The sequence below is a fragment of the Melospiza melodia genome, chromosome 2 (assembly GCF_035770615.1).
Source record: "Melospiza melodia melodia isolate bMelMel2 chromosome 2, bMelMel2.pri, whole genome shotgun sequence".
Taxonomy (NCBI): domain Eukaryota; kingdom Metazoa; phylum Chordata; class Aves; order Passeriformes; family Passerellidae; genus Melospiza; species Melospiza melodia.
Genome location: NC_086195.1, coordinates 90879206 through 90898231, shown reverse-complemented (window position 1 = coordinate 90898231; position 19026 = coordinate 90879206). Strand labels below are relative to the sequence as shown.

At 39.6% G+C, this 19026-nt stretch overlaps 1 protein-coding gene across 1 annotated transcript in view; it reads left to right on the top strand.

Annotated features, from left to right (window-relative positions):
• Positions 1–215: 215 nt before the first annotated feature.
• The window catches only part of COG3 (component of oligomeric golgi complex 3), a 30628-nt gene continuing 11817 nt past the window's right edge, over positions 216–19026 (top strand). Inside the window, exons 1-15 of the mRNA XM_063149325.1 lie at positions 216–383; positions 2238–2384; positions 2911–2972; positions 4611–4776; positions 5613–5687; positions 5808–5900; positions 6189–6314; positions 8516–8596; positions 8814–8857; positions 9057–9183; positions 9676–9767; positions 12214–12353; positions 13571–13731; positions 15834–15939; positions 17806–17930. Coding sequence (XP_063005395.1) covers positions 216–383; positions 2238–2384; positions 2911–2972; positions 4611–4776; positions 5613–5687; positions 5808–5900; positions 6189–6314; positions 8516–8596; positions 8814–8857; positions 9057–9183; positions 9676–9767; positions 12214–12353; positions 13571–13731; positions 15834–15939; positions 17806–17930 — 1713 coding nt within the window. The remainder of the gene's footprint in view (positions 384–2237; positions 2385–2910; positions 2973–4610; positions 4777–5612; positions 5688–5807; positions 5901–6188; positions 6315–8515; positions 8597–8813; positions 8858–9056; positions 9184–9675; positions 9768–12213; positions 12354–13570; positions 13732–15833; positions 15940–17805; positions 17931–19026) is intronic.

Sequence of the window (19026 nt, the reverse complement as noted above, 5' to 3'; positions counted from 1 at the left end):
CGTGGATCCTCCCAGCCGCCAGGGGGCGCCACCCGCCCGGCGGCCCCTCCTGACGCCCGTCTCTGCCCCGTGCCCGTGACGCCACTGCCACGCGACGCGGCGCGGTGCGCTCCGAGCCTCCCCCGGAAGCGCCGCCCCGCTCCCGGCGTTCCGCCGCGCTCCGGGCGCCGCTCCCGGCCCGTCCCGGCCCGGCCGCCCGTCCCGCCGCCGGCAGCATGCTGGAGCCGCCGCCCGCGGAGCCGCCGCCCGCGGGCAGGGACGTGCGCGATCGCCTCAGCCTCTGGGACCGCCGCCCGCAGCCCACCGCGCCGCTCAGCGACCGCCAGACCGACTCGGTGCTGGAGCTGAAGGCGGCGGCCGAGAACCTGCCGGTGCCCGCCGAGGTGAGGCGGCGGCGCTACCCGGGCCGGAGGGGCGGAGGGCGGGAGCGAGGGCGGGAGCGGCCGCGGTGCCACGTCGCCAGGCGGGCGGCGGTGACGGCCCAGAGCGGCTGGGCCTGCGGGGCCGCTGCCGGGCTCGGGGGCTCGGCTGCGCTTCGCGTTCTGGGTCGCGCCCGCAGCCGCGCCCCCAACCTCCCCTCTCCGTGCCTCGGGAGGGCTCGCTCCCTGGGAGCCCTGCCGCCCTGCCTGGAGGGGTTGGTGAGGCAGCGGTGAGAGCTTTCCCCGAGAATGCACCGGCTTTCTCTGCCCGCCCTCGCCGCTTCCCTCAGACCACCACCGGCATTTGTCCTGCCGAAGTTGAGAACTTTAGCCGTGAAGTTCATTCTTTTGGTCTTAAAGTGATCCTTACTAATGCATGGCTCCTGGCGCCAACGTTATTTCCCGGTACAAATTGCAGGCTCTCGACTGAACTGAGGAAAGCCAGGAATAAGGGTAAAAAGGTTAATAATTTGTCAGCACCATAGAGGACATGGTCTCCCACGGTGTAAAATTCCCAGCTCTGACAAGGTGATTACTTATGAACGCTCCCTTGTCTGCAAAGGGAGGTGGAACAGAATGCTTGCATTCCTAACTGCACTTTTCAGGAGAGGGTTTGTATTTAAACAGGCTCGTAGTGTAAGATAAGTGCCATAAAATCAGCAAAGTCTGCTCTCAGCAAGTGTCTGAAAGCACAAAACTGCAAAAGGGAGAGTGTAAAGCCATTCCTTCCTCAAATGCACCTGTTTCATTTAATCCTTCCTGGTTGCTTTTTTTTTGTGTAAGCAGAATGCAGAAAGTAAATATTGGCAGGCATCCAAAGTGATTGTAGAAGGATGTCCTGCTGCCAGAGGATGTTTTTAAGGATCTAAACCAGCTTTGCAACAAGGCAGCTACTGTGTTTGCCCGTGAGGACAACAGCAAAGCCAAGACATTGAGTTCTTCAGAGACGTGGGACAGTGTTGTGTCAGCTGTCCTGAAACAGCAGTCTCTGATGGATTCACCTTTCCCTCTGTATTAGACACCAGAGGAACCCTGGCTGCCCTGCTGGGGTCAGCCCCCTTTTGGGTGGAGAGGGGTGTGGAAGTTGGACAATGTATGGCAATCTGTTTGTTCTCAAGTAGTTGAAATACTGGTGGCTCTTTTTCTGTTGAACTAATACTAGCAGGCAGGGAATATTTTACTAAGCGAGTTGTTTTCTATAGAGATACCAATTTCTAGAGAGATAAGCAATGTTTTCTGGTTTTACCCTACTGATATTCTCAGAAAACATAAAATTCATTATCATGTAATTGAAGAGGGTATTATATTAGTTAAGTGGATATAGTAGTATTTTTCTTCTTGAATTAATTTCTTCCCTATAGGCTAATTAATAATCTCTGGTCATACTTAAATATAATTTATCTCTAGTTATTTTTTTCCATGTTTTTCTTGCTTAAACAAAATAATTGTGGCTAAAAAATAATTTCTGTTCAGCAGAGCTATTCCTTGTCTTCTGAATAAATTATGGCAGCAATCTTGAATTTTCCTTGAATGTCTGGCAAAAAAACCTGACAGTTCCTGTGTGGTGTTTCTAAATGTATGAATGTTGTAGTTGTTGGTGTAATGGTTGGAGTCAGTGCTCTCAGAGATTTTTTCTAAACTTAATGATTCTGTGATTATCATATTGATAGGTAAAATGTCCATTGCATTTTTTTCTTCAAAAGTAGAAGCCTGTAATTTTCTCATCTTGCTGCTTTGGATTGCATTATGGTTGAGCTGCAGCTGTGAAGGGATTCTCAGTGAGTTATCTGACCAAAGTTTGTGGTGTTGTGTGAGCAGCTGCCCATCGAGGACCTGTGCAGCCTGACGTCGCAGTCGCTGCCTGTTCTGCTGACAGCTGCCGTGCCAGAGTCCACAGAGGATGTCCTTCTGAAGGGATTTGCAGCACTAGGGATGGAGGATGAAAGAATTGAAACAGCACAGCAGGTAAGTGAGTGACCATGAAGATGCAGCGATCTTCAGAGAATGCTGTTGGTTTCTGTGTGTCTCGCCTAGCTTTTGGAGGGTTTGCTAAATCTTTTGGGCTGTGTTCAAGATGCATAAGGGGGAACTTGGGGGGAAAACAACACTGGAGTCTTAGCTCTGAAGTGAAAGGTACTTTTTGCATTTGGAGTGGAATCTAATGTGAGAATAAGACACCCCTTCAGTAAAGTGGTGTTGCTCTTGAAGTAGAAGAACCCCCACTGTCTAATGTGATACCCTTGTTCTTGTGCAAATAAAGCCAGATGAAATCCAGTCTTTACCATTTTAACTCAGTGAGGGAATAGAATGGAGTATTTCAGTTGGAAGGGACCCACAGTGAGGAATTAGTTTCCTAGATTAATAACTGAATTCTGAAACAGCTCTGTTTTTAACAAAAGCTCATCTTCATTTCATAGATCATAGATTTGATTTTCTTTTTAATTGATTGCATGTGATATCTATATTGTTCACACCGTAAAATCTCTTCTAGTTCTTCTCCTGGTTTGCTCAGGTGCAAACACAGATGGATCAAGATGAAGGTGCCAAGTATAGGTACGTGCTCTTCCTCAGTTCTTTTCACTGTAAGCAGTTCCACCCTGAAGGACTTCATCTTGTCCATTAATGTTACCACATGTTCACATTCAGCTGGTGGGGAGTGGGGGAATGTGCTGGGGCAGCTGAGGCTTTCCAAGGCTGTGGGCCTCACTCCCAAAGGCCACTGCCCAAGTGGCAGAACAGTTAAGGGGATGCAGATTTCCTTCTGAACTGCCCAGTATATTTAGACAGGTGGAAATTAGTTTTGTCTTACAGACAGGGCTGTAGACAAAGGCAGTTCTAGAGCTTTCCTATGATTTTTCAATTTTTGCTGGTATTGGAATGTCATCCTCTGAGGGCGAGACTGTGTAAGCAGATGTGGCTGGAGGTCATTTCTGTTCTCACCATTTGGCTCATCAGTGACTGTGGTTGTCATTCTGTCTCTGTATTCCCTGACACTTTGCTCAACTCTGGTTTTGAGTCTTGCCATTCTCATCTGTTTGTGTGTAACTGACTTTTCCATCAGGCTCAGCAGAACCCCTTCCCACTGACTTTGACAGTTACTCCTTGGGAATCTGAAGTACAGCTGAATGACTTAGCTAGATATGCTTGTGGCTTTTATAGAAACTGGCTTCTGTTTTGAGACTTCACAAACTTGCCCTTGGCCACAAGGAAATGCTGCTGTATTCCCTCTTCTGTTTTTCCTCTGCTTTTCTTTGGGCTGTTTCTTTCTCCTTTGCTCTGACATTTGAGGACGTGACTTTTCTTAAAAGCAGAGGGTGAGGCATGTACTGATCCTGTGATCTGATTGTTAAGAACCTCCAAGGAGTAGCAGGCTTGCACTTTGTCAGTTGGCATGTTTGTAATGGTGCACACAGGTGCTCAAATGTGGATGCACAGTGGCTTGTAGGATGGCCAGTGTGCTGCTGTCTGCAGGAGGCTAAAGGTGCAGAAGGAAAATGAATAATTTCTTTGCCTGTTGCACATGGATACAGGGAATTGCATTACTTGCCTCTTTGTACATGGTAAAGCAGAACTGAAGTTTTAGCTGACATCCAAGAGTAATTAATTTTTAATATGCTTTAGATGAGCTGAATGCTTGACATCTAGTTATCATTTAGAGTTTTTATCTGCATTGAGCCTTGGACAAATCTGGTGACATTAGACACCAGATCTATTTAATCTAAGCCTCTTTCAGTTCTCACAGTAAGTTTTGAATCCTCTGGATAATTTCAGCCACTGCAGAAGAGAAAAAGTAATTTCTAAATGGAAACTGAAAATGAGTAGAAGAGACCCAAATTAACATGCCTGTTGGGAGCAAGGCAGGTAGAATTAGGCTGCTTGCAGAAGTCAGTGTGTTTGTGCTGCCCATTTAGGCAGTATTCACATGCTGCAGACCAGCTGTGGTGCAAGCTGCTGCTTCCTAGGTAGGCTTGCTGTAGGGAATGTCAGGGAAATGCAGTGGCTATTCCAGACCCTTCAGCTCTGTTATTTCTGAGGTGGTAAAACGTGCTTATTGTGCACTCTTGCTTGATGCAAATGACCTCCTATTCCTAGAGAAAGAAAAGTGGTGGCAGTGTCCCTGCAGGCAGCTGGATTTGCAAATACAGAAAGGGAAATTTTACTTCTGTTATCTGTTGATTCTCTTTTTTCTAGACAGATGAGGGATTACTTATCGGGCTTTCAGGAGCAGTGTGATGCTATCTTGAATGATGTGAATAGTGCCCTTCAGCACCTGGAGTCACTGCAAAAACAGTATCTTTTTGTGTCCACAAAGACAGGAACGCTGCATGAGGCCTGTGAACAGCTTTTGAAAGAGCAGGTAATCTTTGATGGAAGGATTACTGGGAACTGCTTAGGCATCTTAAATGAGAGTTTCTTTTTCTTGGGCTGGGAAAACGTGTGAGCTGTGATAACAATGCATCCATTTGCTTTGGACCTAATTTTTTGGGAGTGTTTCACCTGAAACTGGAGTGTCAGTATGTGTCAAATATTCAGTATTTGTCAATAAATGCTTTAATGAAGAAACTTAGCTGAGGGCAGTTTTTGTAACTGATGCCTGACAAGTGCAAACTATACTGGAATTAATAATTCATATAATTTACAGAAATATTTTGAGTTGCTTTCTGCAAGATCCCTGAAGCTGGGAGCTTATTTCCCAGATACTTTTTCTTTCCTGATTTATCACTGCTGCAACAGTGATACAATGAATGTTTTTATTTCATAGTCAGATTGGATATGAGATAGTCAGATTGGATATGAGAGAACTTTTTAAAACTCCAATCCTGAGATACAGGATTTTTACAATTCTCTGTAATACTGATGGCAGCACTGCTGTTTGTATGCAGCATTTTCTGTGGGATACTGACAAACCTGTAGTATATATTATTTTAAATACACTACTGAAAATAATGTGTCAGTCTCTGGCAAAAGAACAAGAGAGCACTGCTGTATTCTGCATTTTTTGTTGTACTTGATTAGTTGCAAGTTTCTTGGAGCTATTGAACAATGGTGTGTGCTGAAAGCTGAAAGGGAGGCTTAATAATATTATACACACACGTGTGTGTATATATATATATATATATATATATATATATATATATAGTTAAGCCATTTGCTAAGTTGATGATTTTCTTTTATTTATTGTTTCTTTAATAGTCAGAACTTGTTGATCTGGCTGAAAACATCCAGCAGAAACTTTCTTACTTTAACGAGCTGGAAAATATCAACACTGTAAGTATTATTCATTGTTAATAGTCTTAGAAAATGAAAGCTTACTGGTCTGTTGAACTTAGTCACCAACAGTAATGTGCTTAAGTTCCTTACAATGATGCTTTGTCTTGTTTTCCAAAGAAATTGAATTCCCCTACGCTGTCTGTGAACAGTGAAGGATTCATTCCCATGCTGGCTAAGCTTGATGATTGTATTGCATATATTTCATCACATGTAAGTCATTCTGTATTTTTGGTTAAATTGTCACAACTATGTGTTCATACTTTTGCAATGTTTTTTTTCCCCCTATAAAAAGTTTTCTGTGCCAAATACAGGAAAAAGTTAAGGATGGTGCTTTATAAATGTAGGAATTTTTTATTGGATATACTTATTCTGCTTAATTCTTTTGTAAAATACTTCTTTTAGTTTGTACAAGCTGGCTAGTTATGTGGGTATATTAAGGTTTGATAAATTTTTGACTCTTACTATTTCTATTTAAAATTGATTTTTTCCTTCTTTCAGCCAAATTTTAAAGACTATCCTGTATATTTGACGAAGTTTAAACAATGCCTTTCTAAAGCTATGCACCTTATCAAGACATACACTGTGAATACACTACAGAACCTCACGACCCAGTTAATGAAAAGGGTAAGGTGAACCAGCAAGTGGGAAGTAGAGCTGTGCTGAAATGTCTATTATAATATCAAAGAGTTCTCTTTTTCTTTTTTTGAAGGTGGGATGTGTCAGCAGATTTTTGTGAAAATAGGTCAGGGCAAACACTATGGTGTTTGTGTAGGTTGTCCAATACTCAGCCAAGTATGACAGAGATCTAGTGATCCAAAAGATTTAAAAGTAGTAATAATTAAAAAATGATGGAAATTGAAGATTAAGTCATTGAATTGAAGTAGGTGAGCAGTAAGCGAGTGAAGGCCAGGGATGGATGAAGAACTGTGTTAGAGACACCAGATGGCCAGACAGTGGCTTTCCTGAGCCAGAGTGTGCACTGGAGCTCTGAATTGTCTGTTGGTGTGTTGCCAAATGGGGAAGGTACACAGGAGAAATAGAGGTACTGTGGTGTTTTGTTTTGGAGGTGGATTGCTTTGGAGACAGAGAGAGATTAAAGGGAATACTTGAAAAAAGTGTACAGGAGCTGGGTGTTACTGGATGGTAATTGTAAAGCACAACTCTGAGTTCATACCATGATCATTTCAGTATTACATTCCAGTAAGTATTCTTGGGTGCTCTTGGTCATGTAAATGTTTATTCTGCAGTGGTTTGTGTAGCTGCAGATAGCAGCTGTGCCAGGTTCCTGTTAGTTTTGCCAGTATTTTTTGTTTCAATTTAAAGTGTTGACAGTGATGCTAGAGTGTCCCAGGGAAGAGACACCCTGTCCCAGTGTTTACTCCCCCTCACTCCAGGGAGATGTAAGCATAAATGTGAGCAGGGAGGTGGTTTTGGTCTCATTAAGATGTTGATAGTCTCATGCTGCAATGTTCTGGCAGAGCAGAAGGGAGAGGGGAATGTCTCTTCCTATGCCCTTTCATTCTTTCTCCAAATAATTGTTGTGTACCTTGTGCTCAGTTCTGCTACAGACAAACTTAGTGTCCTGAGGGATAATCAGTGAAACTGAAAGATACTGGAATTGAGAACTGGCACACCAGAAAGAAAGGAATTTTAGGCAGTGTTCATGGAAACTTGTGGAAGAGTACTCGTGGAGTGAAGATATTAGTTAAGTGGCATTGAACATTTTTTGTGTTTGGTACAAAACTAGGTTTTATTTAAAAAAAAAAAAAAGGTATCATAGCTTGGTTTGATGCCAGTGGAGTGTTCTGACTGAGCTGAATTTAAACAAAATTGAACATCTCTGATAAGCAGCATGTCTACAGAAAGAAGTGTGTAACCGAATTTCCGAATTTGAATTGCTGCTTAGGAGTTTTAAGTCAGGAAGGATATGTCTTTTAAGAGTGGGATGACCTTTTCCTTCCCATGTACATGGGGGTTTTGTGGATATCTTGTATACTTTGAAACATTAAATGTCTCCTGCTAGAAGTGCAGTACTGGACCAGTGTTTTTTAGTTGTTGTCAAGTGTTGAGTTTTCCTATTGTAACAGAGCAAGACTGTCAGGACTGGGAAGGAGCCAAGATCTGGATGTTCTTTGGTGATGCACACATGTGAGTGGAGGTTTTGATATAAGTTTATAGAAGGATGATGAGGTTGTTCACAGGGATGAAAATAGGAGGTGAGGATGGTGGAGTTTTCCTGTCCCCATCATGTTTCTGAAGAAGACCAATTCTTCTCTCTCACTTCAGTAGGGATAAGGGGAGGAAAGCTTGGTGTTTAAACTGGGTCTCTGCTCTCTTTGTTAGTGCTAGAAAGTTCAAGCTGTCTGCCTCACTGGGCTGAGGAGCTGTAGGGGGAGCTGCCTCAAGACTTGATATTCTGGTTGAATGCAAGCTGAAACTTAGCTTCTCTGCCTTGGGACCAGCAGATAAAGGGAAATTTGTTCCATTTTAGTACTACATATTAAGGACCAACAATCACTACTTCTCTGGCAGGTCCAGAGAAAATTTTTGTCTCTAATGGAGAACGTCATAATTACTGAAAATGTTCCTTTTTCTGTAGAAGCTGTTAGATGAAGCATTTGGCTTGGGTTTTGTTCTTCCATCTGACTTTAAATTCTGAAACCAGCCTGCCTTTGTTAGTGGGAAGTGGCAAAGAACTGTTTCACTGGAAGCATAAGCATAAGCAACCAATACCCTGTTTTAGAGCCTAATTATCTCAGCCATTATATACTAGAAGCCAAATATAGTATTTTGCTTTTTAACCAATTACTGATCTCTTCTTTCAGGATCCTTCAGCTGTGCCAAATTCTGACAATGCCTTCACGCTGTTTTATGTGAAATTCAGAGCAGCTGCTCCCAAAGTCAGAGTAAGTAGCTGGTAAATAACTTTTAAAAAGGAAGTTATGAAAATGAGGCTTGAATTTATTAGTGTGAATGCAGGGATTGCATATTGTGCAAATGTGAATGTCCAAAGATTGCATATTGTGTCTGTGGAAAAATACTACAAACTGTTTTCCAATTACTACAGAAAATGGATTTACTGATAATACTTCTTTCTCTGTTTTTTTTTTTTTTTTTGAGTAGACTCTTATTGAACAAGTAGAGCAAAGATCTGAAAAAATGCCAGAGTGAGTATGTCTACATAATTTATCTTCAACAGTTTTAAGTTTTGAAAATATTTACTTTTGTTTAGGTACTGTTAAGCACATTATTTGTTTAAAAGAAAGTTTTAAAAATTGTAATTACATAGACCTAAAGAGGATATTAGAACGCATTTTATGTGTGCCAGAAAATGATCTTCAGTTACTGTTTTAATTTCTTGGCTAGGTATCAGCAAGTTCTCAATGAAATCCATCAATGTTACCTCGACCAGCGGGAGCTTTTACTTGGTCCAAGTATCGCTAGCACTGTTACAGAATTAACCAGTCAGAATAACAGGGATCATTGTGCTCTGGTAGGTAAAGTAGTCATGTGTTGTGAAGGTTTTGTCATGTTTTAATCCTTTCTCCCCCAGGAAAAACGAACCTACTTAATTCAGTCATTTACATGCAGAATTGTTACTGTTGTCTGTGAGTTTGAATCATTAACGTTCTACTAATATTTTCAAGCCATACATGTTTTATTTCTGTAAAAACTCTATGCTGTTACATACCTCACAGAGGAGGGGAGGATTAAAAAAAAGCATAAAATGTGATTACTTAAATTTCAGAAACAAAGGGGCAGAAGTTGTACAGTGAGCTTTTATTTGGCTAGTAACATCTTTTCAGCCCGTACTCTTAGAGTTCATCTTGTTGCTTTTGAATTTTACAAACCTTCAGTTTAATCATAGCTGTAGTAATCACAACATAATATGTAATATATAGTAATAATACCTTTAATATCTCTTGTGATACTGATGCAAAGAAAATAATTTAATAATCAAGTATTTGTATTTCTGTGAATACAGGTACGAAGTGGTTGTGCCTTTATGGTCCATGTATGCCAGGATGAACACCAGCTTTACAACGAGTTCTTCACAAAACCAACACCAAAACTGGAGTAGGTGGTAGATCCTGGTTTGGTTTTGTTTAACTGGATGTTGTATTTAGGGTGTTGTGATGTGGCAGATAATATTTTATGGCAAACAGAGCCATGTTCAAATGGTTTGGTAAGAACTAGCAAGATAAAAAAAACAGCTTAATCACTTTAAGCATTAGAATTTGTTGTTCTTGTGTTTTCTTCTTTCTTCAAGCAAAGCTGATAGTTCCCATTCTCCATAAGTAATCTTTGCAAATGCTCTGTAGATAAAGATATTCAGGTTCTTTGAAAATAGCTGTAGAAGTCTACAGCTCTCAGCTGTTTTTGTACAGCCTGTTTTGCACAGCCTGTAGCACAAGTGCATTCATTTACTTCAGTCTGAAGTTAGGCTGATGAGCTCCAGCTATTTTTCCGGAAGGATTTAATGAGCTGCCCTTACTGTCAAGGAATATTTGCATGTTGTCTGTATTTGGACTGAACAGAAGGCAGGGTAATGGATGCCTGACAAGAGCGGTGTCCCAGTCTCTCGTGCCTAAACCTAAAAGAGGGACAGGGTGCTGTTTCACACAGTAATTGTATTGGAAAAGTATTGTTGAGTTTTTTACAACAAACCTGTAATGGTAAAGTATTTGAATAGATTATGCCCCTCCAGTTTTCTGGTATGTTTTAGTACTGATACTTGATTTTGAAATTTGGGTAGGTCGTGTTCCCTTGCAATAAAGTTCCTAACTAAAGTGTGTCCCTATTAGGGTAAGTCTAACTTATTAGTGACTGAGCAAGACACTGGTTTTGAGTGTTGCAATGTCTTAAATTGAGTGCAGCCTAAGTTAAACAAGTGTGTAACCTGAAAAAGACTGCCAAGTACCCTCCCCATCCTTCAAAGCTAAAGGAAAACCAAAACTGCTTAAAGCCTCACTAGAGATAAACCACAGTGCCAGAGTAGGCCCAGTCTTTTCTGAGGGTTTGTGGCCTTGTGTAGGGCATGCTCAGAATTTGAGTTGACTGAAATAAATTTGGTTAAGAATCAGTTTAGCTATCTCAGTCTAAATCCTGGACTAAACATCCCTAATTGAAATCAGTGTAAAATGTTGTTCAGCCAGAAATATTGTCACTAGTGCTATTCACACCAAGAATGATAATAGACTTCTTTTTTTCTTTTAATTTTGATGGAATGTAATTACCTAATTTCCTAAGAACTTGGTTCCCTTTTTTTTTTTTTTTTGCCTACATCTAAATAAAATATTTTTTAAAAAATGTTTTAAATAGTAGCTCCTTTATTAGGTTTCTCTAAGCGTAATACATGGCCTCATTTTCTTTTCTGCAGTGCTAAGGTGCTCTGAAGATATTATAGCCTGGTGTCTGTGTAGAGATAAGAGTTTACCAAAATTCTATCCAAGAGTAAAGATCTGAGATTGAGTATTGTAGTTAATAAATAAGACTAGTGAAACTTTCTCTTTTGTTTCTGCTTTTAACTGTTTTATCAAGTTACTTGTGGTGCTATAGGATGCGAAGGAAGAGGCATTCAAAATGTTTCTGCTGCGTAATTTCATGAGCATTTTTGTTCCCAGTCTGAGGAACTGAAGTGTCATTGTCCCATTGACAGACATTTTTTGTGAATTAGAAAAAAAACAAATAGTGCAGTAAACTCAGTGTCTTTATCACACTGTCATTATTCAGTGTTCTTGATGTTTATATTTCCAACTCTAGAAATTACTTGAATTTTCAGCTACTGGCAATAGCATTAGTGCCTAATATGTGATTAGTGAGGGGAGCATTGAGAATGGCAAAAATGTCTAGAGTGAGTGCTTTTGATGTCTTAACCAGGATATGCACCACTTTGAACATGAAAGAAAAAAATCCATGGAAGTGGGATTTCTGGTGTGTCACTGTATTGATATCATAACTTCAGTTAGATTGGAAAGTGTGTTCTGAGATGTTGGTAGCTATGACAGAAAACATTACCAAGCTTCTCCTCTTGCATCCCTCTTTGTGTGCTCCTGATTCTAATACACTGTTGAGTCCTTGCAATCAGATGAGCCTTTTCTCGAGGGAAAATTCGGGTTGTTGATTCTGAGCTCAGCAGGAGTGTTTTTTTACATAGTAGCCAAGTAAAACCAGGTTGCAGCGTCTTCCCTTTGTGACAGGTTGAGTTGTTGGTTGGTTTGTATAGGGTTTTTTTTTGTTTATTTGGGTTTTTAAAATTTTATATTAAAATTAATTAAAAGCTCTAACACCATTTTTAAGCAGTTGATATGCCACATCTTTTAAAAGGAAAGATTTTCCTACTTTTTAGGTAACAGTGGGTTTATATTTTAAACTGTCTTGTCTGAAGTCTTCTATGACACCTTTTTTCTCTCCCTCCTTTCAAAAATCTTTGCCACAAAATAATCTATGTTTGTGATAAAATTTTCTTTTGCTTTTGAGGGATCCTGAAAATATTTTGCTTTGTTCTATTTTTTCTTCATAGTGAACTCTTGGAGAAGTTGTGTCTTTCATTGTATGATGTCCTGAGGCCAATGATCATCCATGTCATTCACTTAGAGACACTTTCTGAGCTCTGTGGGATTCTCAAAAATGAGATGCTTGAGGATCATGTACAGAACAATGGTAACTCATAGATTGAAGATTATTGTTTTTAAGTGTCTTCTTAACTGATAAAATTATTTAATTGCATAGCCAGAAATTCTAGATGCGTATTTCTTTCTAGTGGATCTTAACCTAACCTCATATTTGACATGTTTGTGTAAAATTAATTATGCTTTTTCATTTCTACTGAAGGTCTGTATATTTGGGTCTGTGCATAGCATCATTTTAAGTAATGTACTGATGTTAGTCATGTTTTCTCTAGATTGTACAAATGCTAGCAAGCATACACCCAGTGTATATGCATGCACCAGGGTTGATTTAAATTAACTTTTAAAATTAATGAACTGCTTCACTTTGCCCTGCTAATGCATCATCCATGTAGAGCTTTCTGCATAATGATGATAAAATAATTGAAACTGATTTTTTTTCAATTCTCCTTAATGTCATGTTTCCCAGATTAGAAATTGTAACTTCAGCAGAGGAGTTAAGTAGCAGTGTAGATTCTGGAGTTTTGTGAGTATGCAGAGCCCAAAGTCTCATAGGAGAGGGCCGACCTGGTATCTCATTTCATAGTATGACCAGTGCAGAATGGAATCCTTTCAGTCTTTATTGCACCAGGCAATAAATAGAAGTCGTCCTTGGTACCTGATTTATCACCCAGTGTAGCTCCTTGTCACTGAAGCTGTGCCAGTAATCATGAAGAATTGTTCACCTTCCTGGAAGTATAATTGTGACACTCTTTGGAATGAGCAAAAATTTGCTGACTTAATCATTTGGCTTATCATAAGTGTCTTACTTCTACTTAAATTTGGGCTGATACAGTAATTCTTAAGTTTGATGTGACCTGCATTGGTTTATCTGTTTTTTTCAGCTCCCAACAGTCACACCACGAGTATTGGCTGTGATGGAACCAAAGCCACCTTGCTTTGTTGTTCCCTCCAAAATTCCACTTAATGTACCCAGGTCTGAAATAGATAGAACCCTTAATTCTAACAATGCATCTGAGGTTGCATTTTCATAGCCTAATGAAAATCTGGGGAGCCAAAGCAACGGCATCATGGAGTTCAGTAAATTCCTTGTTTATCACAAATTTGTCTGCATGCTGCTGTTCCAAAAATACCCTGACTCCATCTGCAGCAAGCCAGGCTTTTATGGTCATATGTGTGATACTTCAGATTTGTGTTTCTATAAGCTTGTTTTGTCATTAACAAGTTTGTGCCTGTTCTTATCTTTGTCAGCTGAGCAACTGGGAGCCTTTGCAGCTGGTGTCAAGCAGATGTTGGAAGATGTGCAGGAGCGCCTTGTCTACAGGACACACATTTACATCCAGACTGACATCACCGGCTACAAGCCCGCGCCCGGCGATCTCGCCTATCCTGACAAGCTGGAAATGATGGAGGTACAGCCTCAGCTTCTTCATTGGCCTTGACTTTGTACATGCAGTGTATGCAGTTATGCAATTCAATGCTTTGCAGCTTGGGTTTTCCTGTTCTTAGGTGTATTTGGTGTTATTGACATTTTTAAATTGACACTTGCAGATTAAATTGTGGCCCTGAACTAGATGTCAATGTTTTATGTCAAACTTAGTGACAACGGCAGTAGTTCTCACAGTTAACAGTTTTATCAAAACTTGAAGCTTCTGAATTTTTATTTACATTCATCAGTAATAGGTATTACCCAATGTATTTCCTAGTTGAGCTGGAATTGAAACGATGCTTGAGACAGTCCCAGTTAGCTTCAAGTTTGTTTTAAGAACTACTGGTCAACTAGCTTTTGGTAGGCATGTGTGTACCCTGTGCTCAGGCAGTGTGAGAGGAGATTTGCAAATAATTTAACATGTTAGCAATGGCTTCCAGAAGCCTTTTTCAAGTTCTTATCAGTATTAGCCATTTTTTAGTCATTCCAAGTCCTTTGAGTCAGTGTTCCTGTTGAAATGGATCAAACTAATTCTACTTATTTTAAAAAATGAAATAACTCATGGAAATAAATAAATGCCCAATGAGAAACCTTTAATGAGTTTTTGACTAGAACAAGCTGCAACTGCATGAAGACTACATGGAAGCAGTAAAGCATAGTAAAGATCCCCCTCCAAATTCACTTTATAATGAGAGACCCAAGCTGTCAAAGGACTGAGGTGACTGAGAATGGCTTTTCCAGCATGGACTGGCAAGATCCAAATTTTGTCACTGTATTCTGCTTTCCACGTAGCTGCCAGAATAGCTGGTGATGCTTAGAAAACTGTAGGACTGAGTTCCCGGTGACCAGTTGATAGAAAGCTGCTGTTTGACTTCAGAATCAGAACATGACTTATATAGAACACAGCAGCTATCTGTCTGTCTGTCTGTCTTATCTCTCTCTTCTACCTACCTACCTAAAATACATGTATTTTGCTGTGGGCTGAAAGACATTAACATTATGTGACTGTACCTTACTGGGCTCAATTCTTGTCTGCAAACAGAAAAAACACTGTGAGAAAATTACCAGTAGTGAACTCATGTTGCTGTGATATTGTCCTTACACAATAAAAGCTTTAGATCTATATATATCTAAAGCTTTTATTGTGCTACAGTTAGTACTTTGGCATTTTTTTTTGGATATCCACGGGGTTTTAAACCCTGAAGCTAGTGAGTCTGTTGAGTACATGCTCTTTGTATTGAAAGTTTAAGGACTAATAAGCATCTCCAGGCAAGTGATTCTCCTGTTTGGTCTGCGTGAGGCCTTATTTTCTAACAAAGGTCCTATGGCCCTTCAGTTAAGGAAGAGAAAGTTCATTCCAAATTGAGAAATTATGCTGCTCTTCATATGTCCTCATAAGACTTCAGTTTTTGCCTGGTTTGAGATTCATTTGGCTACTTGATTGCTTTTAAACCTTAAAACCTTGCTATTTAGAGAGCCCTTCTGTCTTAGTAAATGAATTATTAAAATGTTAAAAGCATGGGGCAGAAATGTTTCTTGCGCTGTTCTGCTCAAATATTAATGCAGTTCTTTGCCCATTCTTGCTGCCTCTTGTTGCTTTGAAGCCGACCAAGTAGTGGAAAAGGTTGAAGTAATGTAGTAGTAGTGAAAATGTTGAGTAATGTTAGGGGAAGGCTTTTGGTTGAACTCCTGCAGGGAATAAACTAGAGAGTACTTTTGGGCCATCTGCACATGTCATTTATGGAAATAAAGCCATAAAAAATGATCTGTTTAAAATCCTAGTAAGTGTTGAACTGGGTTACCCTATTTTGTCCTTTCTAGGTGGCATTATAGGTCATTATAGAGAGGTCGGTAAAACAGGCAAAATGGAAAGAGCAGTGCTTTACACAGATAGGTGTTTGTGAATATCACATTGCAACATTTCTGCCACTGTTTTGGAAACATCTGCCTATTTCTTCTAAATGTCTTTGAAACACTGGAAGTTGAGTGTAGCTGATTTCTTCTGCTATTTAGCATGCTTTTATCTGTTGTAACCAAAGCAGTGTTATGTGATATTAAAATATTATTGTGTATCTTTCTTTGCAGCAAATTGCACAGAGTTTGAAAGAGGAACAGAAGAAGCTGCCATCTGAAGCTTCATTTTCAGATGTCCGGCTAGAAGATCCTGAGTCCTGCAGCTTAGTTAAATCTGGTATGAAATACATCTCATATTGTCAAATTAATGCATAAAGCTCGTGGACTGTGAGCATTAGCTTGAACCATCTGTGAGAAACTTGCATGGGTTCTTTTCCTAGACAAATTCGTAAGCAATTTTTAGAGGTGAACTTTGTCTCAAAGTTTAGTTTTGTGTTTTAGATGAGAAACAGCCTGATCTTGTTCTTTTGCTGCTATTTCTTTGTGCTTCGAGTACAGTCTGTTATATGAAGCAACTACTTTTGCAACCAACAGCATCTATTGTACTTTGTATAAACGTGAGATTTTGTATTCTCGACTGAAAAGTGTCCCTGCCATCAAGATATGTACTTGAGGTTGCTTTTGTTTGTTAGCTATGCTAAGATGGAAAGGTGATTTGGTGTGTCAGGCATGTCTCTTAAATTATAGGTATTTAAAATAATTCAGAATTCACTCCTTGTCTTTTTAAACGTGTGACCCATGTGTCTGTAATTACACAAATTACAGCAAACTGGCATAAAATCTCATAAAATATGGCTGTTCTGATGCCAGTTGTTTGAGTTTAAATTACTATCGAAGATCCATAAAGAATTTCTCCTTTTATTTTATCATTGTTCAGAGTGGTACAGTGTTATTTATTTACCCAGCAGCATCTTTCTTAGCTCTTTATCACTTGTTTCTTGTCTTCCTTTTGATTACATGGTAGTTTCTTGCTTTTGGCTTGGAAAGTCTGCATAGGTGTTTCTAGCTTTACTCCACAAATCCCATTGAGAATGGAGTTCATCGTACTTCACCCCAGGTATATGGAATTTGCAAGTCCTTTAAATCTCACCTGCACTCAGGAGATGGAAGGAACCTATATGGTATAATTTGAAGATGTGTGTCTGAGATAATTTGGATCATTTGTCCTTCAGAGGTGCTTCTCTCCCATTTCAGGACCTGCAGGAATAGCTGAAGTGACTAATAAATGGCCTAGAAACCTCAAACAGATATCATAAGATTTTACAGGCTTTCTAATTACTGTGACAATAAATTTATAGTTGCAAAAGGTAGAAAGATATTACTAGATTATTTCAGATGATTTCTTCACTGATCACATAAACACAAATGCATTTTCCATCAGCAGGTGAAACTTCAAAAATTTTAGTTTTTTTAAATGGTTGGTATTTGAAATCAGAGTTCTGGTGCTATTGACTCAGCTGTTTCCCAGCTTGATTTAAGGACAAAATGAAGACAGACCTCTGTCTGTCAGGTGTTGTGAAAATCCATTTTGAGCATACTGTGTTATTATGATGGTTACCCAGGAGGAGCACTTTTTTTTGTTTGCAACAATCTCATGACAAAATTGGTTTTGCTGTTATTTTTACAGTTTATAAATTATGTTTAAACCCTATATTTTTGCTACTGTTCAATCCATGTAGGATTATCCCCAGCAGAAGGGAAAGAGTGAATAAATAGAATGTTTTTTCCCTTTTTTTTTCCTAAGCATTTCCTGTAATTCCATGATCTCTAACCATTTCTTTTTATTCTTTTCTCCTGTGCTATTTTTTTTTCGCTAACTGATAATTTCAGCTGCTTAGTGGAGTGGGAGGTGTGTGTCATTGGAGACATGCCTGTAACACTAACTCATTTAAAAAGGTTGAGCTGGGCCACCCCTGAAAGCAAATTCATGTCTTTCATAGGCTTGTGCTCGATTCACATCAGAAATCTAGTACTGACCTGCTCAGAAGGAAAAAAAAAATAACATGTTTGGGTAAAATAAAATGTCATATTTCTGTGTAGAGAGTATAAAATGGAATTTTATATTACAGTTGATATTACAGTCTCCTTTGGTTGGAAGGACAGATGGGCAAGCTTTACATCTGTGTATTTTGCTTTTAAACAGGTTCAGCTGAATCCCTTAATCCCAGGCATCAGAGCACGATTTCACCTGCAGATCTGCATGGAATGTGGTATCCTACTGTCAGAAGGACTCTAGTGTGTCTCTCCAAACTGTACAGATGTATAGATGTATGCAAACATTTCTTTATCTAATTTTTAAGATGAAGTTATAAAGTGTGTAGAGCATCATGTCTAAATATTTTAATACAAATTAGGAACGGACAATTCCAGCCTCTAACCCCTTGGTGTTTCTGCTGCTATCTTTATGTAAAACAAGTGAACAGACAAATTGAAGCCGTCATTTCCAAGACAATTTTATATTTGTAGAATTGGAAAAATAGCACTGATTTGTACATCTATTGCTTTTGCTGTTACAGAAATAATTCAGTGTCTGATGTTCAAGATACTGATCTCACCAAAGTTGAGGAGTGAATAGCACAAGAAAAAATAGAAAGTTCTGGGTCAATTACAGGGAATGATTTTATTGCTGAAATTACTGGGTGAATGTGTTTGTGTGATGTGTCTGGTCTTAAAAATGGTGACTGTGCTGCTTCTACATTTTGAAAATGTTCTGAATTTTTTTTGGTGGTACATCTCTCTATGTTCCAAAACGTAGTAACACAATTCCAAAGTTTAAGACAGTGGAAATCTTCTTGTCTATCAGCAACAAAAGCAATGTTTATTTAAAACATATTTTAAGACTTTCCCACTAGAATCTGTTTTGTGTTGCTCACTTAACAGCATACAATGCTGCTAAGTCTCTGAGGAAACTAATGCAAGTGTTTTTGCTTTTCTGCATGTGTTGTATCTTTATTAGACACATTTAATGGATTTCAAAATATCTTTGATGCGTGTTACACAAAACTCCTGCCAAGATGCTATTACTAAATAAGAAGCCGGAAAATACTAATGCTTTGGTGCTTGAAATATGAATCCCACTAAAACAGATGGATATTTGCCCTTGTTTTCAGCTAGACCTTTGTAAATGAGGTGATTTCTGTGTTGTTTGCAAGGCTCGTTTACAGTGTATCTGCACAGAGGTTAATTTAGTTTTCCCCTGAGATGCTGTAGCAGAACTGGCACCCTTTATATAGGGAACACATGAATGAAGTGGTGCTGGCAGGTCTGGAGCAGTCAGGGCTCTGTTGCAGTGCTGGTGGGAGTGAGCTGTGTTCCTATGGCTGGCTCAGCCGTAGGATCGTATTGCTGCCACTTAAGCACTTGC